The 6292-nt window shown below is 44.2% G+C and overlaps 1 protein-coding gene across 1 annotated transcript; it reads left to right on the top strand.

The window, feature by feature from the left end:
- The first annotated feature begins 1251 nt into the window (after positions 1-1251).
- On the top strand, positions 1252-2916 carry LOC138249611 (zinc finger BED domain-containing protein 5-like). Its single transcript, XM_069203557.1, has one exon. It carries the CDS (start codon positions 1252-1254, stop codon positions 2914-2916), a length of 1665 nt encoding a protein of 554 aa, XP_069059658.1.
- The last annotated feature ends 3376 nt before the right edge of the window (positions 2917-6292 follow it).

Raw genomic sequence — 6292 nt, 5'->3', positions numbered from 1 at the left:
TCTGCAATCAGCCCTGTTTTCTCACACACCCACTGTAGAGACATTGAGAGACTGTGGCTTTGCACGCCCCAGGATGGCACAGTGGGCAAGCCACCCACTGTAGAGACATTGAGAGACTGTGGCTTTGCACTCCCCAGGATTGAACAGTGGGCATGGTGGCCCTTTCGTGGATCTGGCGTCGTGGACTCATGTGGCTGTGGTGCCCCCCCCTGAGGTGCCTGTAGTTTTGTCATCAGATGCCCCTGAAGTGTTCTCTCCAAAGGACTCAGGTCTCCTGTGTGGGCTTTGCCCTTGTGTTTATACACTTTGGCCCACGGACACTTAGAATGCCATCAAATGTGCAGGACTAATTGCCTCGGTTTCTCGATTGAAGAAAATATTTATATTATTTTTTGTGATTTTTTAATTGCTATTTGACCATGAGTTATCAGAGGCTATTGTTTACATAAATTTTGATTCACAATTTAATTATGTCTTTGCATTTTTCGCGGGGGGTTGGGTGGTGTCACTGTGACTTGTTGCTCTGCATTGGTGTGTAGATAGTTGGGGGGGGTGGGGAGGGTGTGTCGCATATGTGTGTGCCCGTAACCTTTCCTCCTCCCCCCTCCCCTGTGTCGTAGGTGCAGTACTCACCGTTGTCGTCTGCGCCGGAGTTCGTACTCATGGTAGATGAGCAGGTAGACGAGAGCAGGTAGGATGTTTAATTCGGGTTCCATGCTGTTCTCTGTCCTCGTGGAGTGCGTAGAGGTGAGCGTTTTCCCGTTCGTAGTCTGTTTCCCCCGTGTTTTTATCGGCGGTGCTCCCGCCCCGGAAAAGGTGGCGGATTGGTGAGTTGTGATAGGGTGGGCAGTACATTGTCTGCCGCCTGTCTGTTGGCGGTGACCGCCGCGCTGTTTGTTTGTACCGCCGTGGCGGTCGGAGTGTTAATGTGGCGGTCTCTGTTGGCGGTTCCCGCCAGGGTCAGAATTCCATTTTTTGGACCGCCGGCCTGTTGGCGGGTTGGCCGCCGTTTTATCACCGACCGCCAGGGTTAGAATCACCCCCTTTGTGTCTTATGTAAAGCACACATCAGACATGGATCGTTTTCTGCTGTCAAAAGACAGTAGGGCTCCCAAGTGAAAGGCCGAAACAGAAACAGATGGAGAGAGAAAAACTGTGAAATTAAGGAAGTATGATGCCTCCTATTTGGACTTTGGTTTCACCTGCATTGTTGTTATTGGAGAAACTAGGCCACAGTGTGTGGTTTGTGGTATGACCTTAGCTAATGACAGCTTGAAACCAACAAAACTAAGGCGTCATTTGGAAACACAGCATTGGTCTATAGTAGCAAAGAGTAGAGAGTTTTTTGCCAGGAAGTTGCAAGACATGACTCAACAGAAGGAAACCATGAAAAATGTGGCCTCCACCACAGCAAACGCATTGAAAGCATCTTACCAAATGGCATACCATATTGCCAAAAACAAAAAGCCATTTACAGATGGAGAAAGAGTCATTCTCCCAGCAATGCTTGATGTGGCTACAACAATGCTTGGTGAAAAAGCAGAAGAGAAGTTCAAAATAATACCCATCTCAGACACAACAGTTTGCCGCCGCATTTCGCACATGTCAGAAGATATCCACGGACAGCTCATAGCTCGGTTGAAATCGAGTTGGTTTGCTTTGCAGTTGGATGAAGCAACTGACTTGTCAAAGGCAGCACATTTAATTGCTTATGTCCGATACTGTTATAAAACAGTAATACTGGAAGTCTTTTTATTATGCAAGCCAATCAAGGGACGAGCAACAGCATCTGACTTATTTGACATTATCAATGACTTCCTGGGTCTTCATGGCTTAAAATGGAAAAACTGTGTCGGAATCTGCACAGATGGGGCTCCTTCCATGTGCGGTGCTAGGGCTGGCCTAAAAGCTAAAGTGTTGACAGCGGCTCCACATATTCTGTGGACCCACTGTATGATACACCGGAAAGCCCTTGCTGTCCGAAACATGGATGGTGAACTTCAGGATGTTTTGAATTCTGCTAATAAAATAGTTAATTTCATAAAGACCCACCTAACAAGAGCTCACCTATTTGCAATTTTATGTGCAGAAATGGGAGCTGAACATGATGGCTTGCTGCTTCACACAGAAGTCCGATGGCTATCCCGAGGAAAAGTTCTGAATCGCATTTTTGAATTAAGGAATGAAGTACGGCAATTTCTTCTGGATTTGGACCCCTGCAAAGCAGAACAATTATGTAGTCCCCAGTGGATTGTGCTTTTAGCATACCTTGCTGACATCTTTGAGAAATTAAATTCCCTGAATCAATCTTTGCAAGGAGCTGAAATCACTTCTTTTACCATGAATAAAAAAATATCTGCTTTCAAGAAGAAGCTGGAATTATGGAGGAGACTAATTGAAGTTGGCCAGTTTGAGCCATTTCCATGTTTAGCCGAAGCTCTTGAGGAAACAGAATATAACCTTAAAAATGTTGCAGAGTTAACAAAAAATCACCTGACATCACTCAGCAACAGTTTTCACAAATATTTTCCTGAGGAAAACAATCATTTTAATGACTGGGTCTTTCAACCATTTCTGGCAGATGGGGGTATCCATCTCCCAATCCGCATGCAGGAAGAACTAATTGATCTCCAAAGAGATCGCACACTGCAGATGCAATTTAGCAAACTCTCCTTGGGGGAGTTTTGGCTGAAAATGCCTGCAGAACATTCAGCTTTGAGGGAAAGTGCTATGAAAACTCTCTTGCCTTTCAGCACATCATATTTATGCGAGATTGGGTTCTCAGCACTTGCGGTATTGAAGACTAAGTATCGCTCAATAATGGAAGTGGAGCACAACCTCAGGCTGGCAGTAGCAAAAATTCATCCACAAATTGACCATCTGTGTGGTGAAAAACAGGCACACCCGTCACATTAGTTTTGAAAGTATTATGTCAAATTCTGTGTCTTAGTGAACAATAAAGCTGCAAATTGTTCTGTGCAAACATTTTCTTGGAGGCTTTTCATTTGAGCTGTGTAATAAGCATCTGTCACCTAGCCACTGGTGCTCCCAAACCTTCAGTTTACTAGACACTCTGAATTTGTATAATAATGTTTCCCATATATGATCTGGACTCCGTGGGTGGGGGTTGCCGTCGATAATGCAGAGTACCAGCTTCCAGAAATTTGCGTCAGGTGGTGGGGGGGCTCGATGCCGAAAAATGTTTAGAAGGGGGGGCTCAGTATAAAAAAGTTTGAAGACCTCTGCTTTACATTGTTCAAACAACCTCAGTATTAACTAGGGGGGCTATTTGTGTAATTGCACTCAAACCATCGCAGCTAGGCAATTGCTGGCCTGCCCTGCCTGAAAGAGTGTGTGCAGGGTTGAGCCACATTTAACATGTTGTGGATAGGGGTGGCTCATCCATATGGGCAAAGGGGCATTGACCTCTTACTGAGAGCCCTTACCTCCTAGGCTCATTATTTTTTCAAATGTAAATACATTATCTGTACCTCCATTTACATTCCTTTGTTATGCTGCAGGCTACAGAACTCACTCTCCTGGTATGCAGTGGGTGAGTAGAACGGCTTGCAGTACCTGTGTCTCTCTGAACTTCCCATGTCAGATTGGCCGGTGTTTTCCTGTGGCCAACCAGACGTGCAGTTCAGGCTTCCACACTTAAGGCTACCATCAAGCTGTATGTGCAGAGAAATTACCTCTTCAGTGTTATATGGAGTGTCATGTTTGCATGTCCCAGCCAACCCTAGCACTGCTCCAATGCCGTTTAGTATTAGAAGACGCATGTGAACAGTGTTTGAATTGGCTTGGGTGCCTGGGCATTATGTTACCCAGCTTCAAGGAAGCACATTGCAACATCCAAGCAGTGCAAAGCGGGAGATTCGATCTCAGGAGCTTAGCTGCATCTGTATGTCATTCACGGTAAGACTCCTGCGCAGCTTCTGATAAGCTGCAGAAAAATATCCTGTTGGGGAGGTACCTTCTGCTTATACGTTTTGAAGTATTGAAAGTTCCACCCCACCAGCAGCCACTGGTTATGGTGCACTCCTGCTTGCACTGATGGCAATTATGCTTTTTAACATGACTGCAGACGACTGCACCATGTAGCAAGGGTGCCTGCATTTGCTCTGGCCATATGTTGGTGCCCCTGCATTAGGCAAGAGATGTCATATTTTGTTATCTCTCACACAATTCTGCCCTCTGCCTTTTAGACTGCACAACAAGCTTCCTTGCTGTGCTATTGTGCATGCTATTTGAGCACTATTGTGCCCTAAGGTAATATTTCACAAACATCCACACAACACTACAAAGCAAGCAACCTTCCTGCACTGCATGAGAGAGGAAGGTTGTGTATATGCCATACATTAAAGTTGGCAGGGAAATGCTCTAGTTTCTTTGCACACACACACACTCATCTCAAGACTCCACAACAGTAGATTCTGAGAACCATTTCTGAAGTGGAGGCCCTCCTTCACTCTTGGAATTATGCAACAGATCAATCTCACTGTATTCCCTCAGAACCCCGCAGATAGAAGTGATGATTTTCTACAACATGAACTCACCCTGGTTATGCACATATCTAGGCCTGAACCTTTTATCCTCCAACCACCCTAGAAACCTGTCCATCATCTTGAACACCAACCTCATCATGAGTCTTCAAATTCCCATTATCACCTCTGCCTCCTTTCACATATTTACACGCACATACATTTCTTCATATGACTTTCTCCTGACACCTGTAAGAGCATCACCTAGACCCTCACAACATGTAGACTGTGTTACACCAATGATCTGTACACTTGCTACACAAGAGGCAACCTATCCAACACACCACTGCTAAACTATTACTCACCCTCTCTTCAGGCACGCACATCACACCTCACCTCAGAAAAATGCAATGCATCCCTATTCAGACACACTGCCTATTCAAGATGAACAGCCACCCCTACAAGGCATTACACTACCAGGGATCCACCCAGCTCACACACCATCTACGCTTCCACCAAACAATCATGGACCTCTGCTCTGCATCACTTGCACACTTGAAAGGGAGAGTGTCTGAAAGCCCGACCTCTGAAAGTTTTAAACAGTTAAAGTCTTTAACAAAGTTATTCCTCACCTATATATCTCAGTGAGTGTATCAGGTGCTACTCAAAATTTTGCTGCACCACATAAGTTTGTAGGTCTGAAGAGCTAGTGGAATTTAGGGTCAAGTTGAGCTGGTCTCTTAATACGCTCAGTTTTGTTGCTTGCCATGCCGTATGTTTCATGTGTGTTCCAGCATACATTAAAAAAAAACTTGAGAAAACCAATCTCAAAATATGAATCTTCTTCGGAACCCATATTGCAGTGGCAACAAACAGGCATGTCTTAGGGCATCTACATTATCAACATAGTTGAAGAATAATGCTGTCAGAGATAAGGAAGTATTTTTACCTTAAAGACAACCTTTGGAGTATATAGAGGCCACCACTTCGTAGAGCCTTCAGTGGAGGCATTATTTGATAGCAAAGGTATACTGCAACACAAATGTCAGGCTTTGTTTACATTGCAACTTGCAGTTATCAAGAACAAACATCACCGACAGCCATTCATATATTCCCCTTTTATGGGTTTTATCAAGGATATGAATCCTATATCACTGGTCCCTGTGGACCATACTTTGGATGGTACCTGTGAAAGTAATTTGGTTAAATTAGTGGATGGGACAACAAGACATGCTTCCTCTGAACAATTTGAACGTTCACATAATAATATAAATACCTTACTTTATTTTTGTTTTTACCACGCCATATGCGGAATAAGACACAATACAGTTCAATTTACAGAGGCTGTCCCTGTCTAGGAGGTTTGTTCGCGAAGTGGGACTTAGGAAAAGGGAATGTTTATCACTAAAGGTCCCACAGAATTTGACATGGGAACTGTAATGTGCTGGGGAATCCATTGATTGGAAATACAGTCTTTTGACAAGCAGGAGAGGTAAAAAGGGAAATTTAAAGGTTTTGTGGCACGAGGAACTTGAGCCTATATCAATAAGGCAAGTACTCAGATTGCCATTGAGGATGTAATTTACTTAAGTGCCCTTTTTGTGTTTTCCCCTCCAAATCTCCCGTCTCCATAGCCTCTCCCCTCTCTGTGGTTCTCCTCCCCCACTTCTTTAATCCCTCACTGCATGTTTTTCATCTTTAAATTATATCAATTTTGATTCAGCATTCTCATTTTGTTCTCCTATGACACAGCACAGTGGTTCTTGACAGTCACTTATTCTACTAAATTCTTAGGCCCATATTTATAC

The sequence above is a fragment of the Pleurodeles waltl genome, chromosome 8 (genome assembly GCF_031143425.1).
Source record: "Pleurodeles waltl isolate 20211129_DDA chromosome 8, aPleWal1.hap1.20221129, whole genome shotgun sequence".
NCBI lineage: Eukaryota > Metazoa > Chordata > Amphibia > Caudata > Salamandridae > Pleurodeles > Pleurodeles waltl.
Note: the sequence above shows the minus strand (reverse complement) of the source record. Positions and strands in the feature narration are given on the sequence as shown.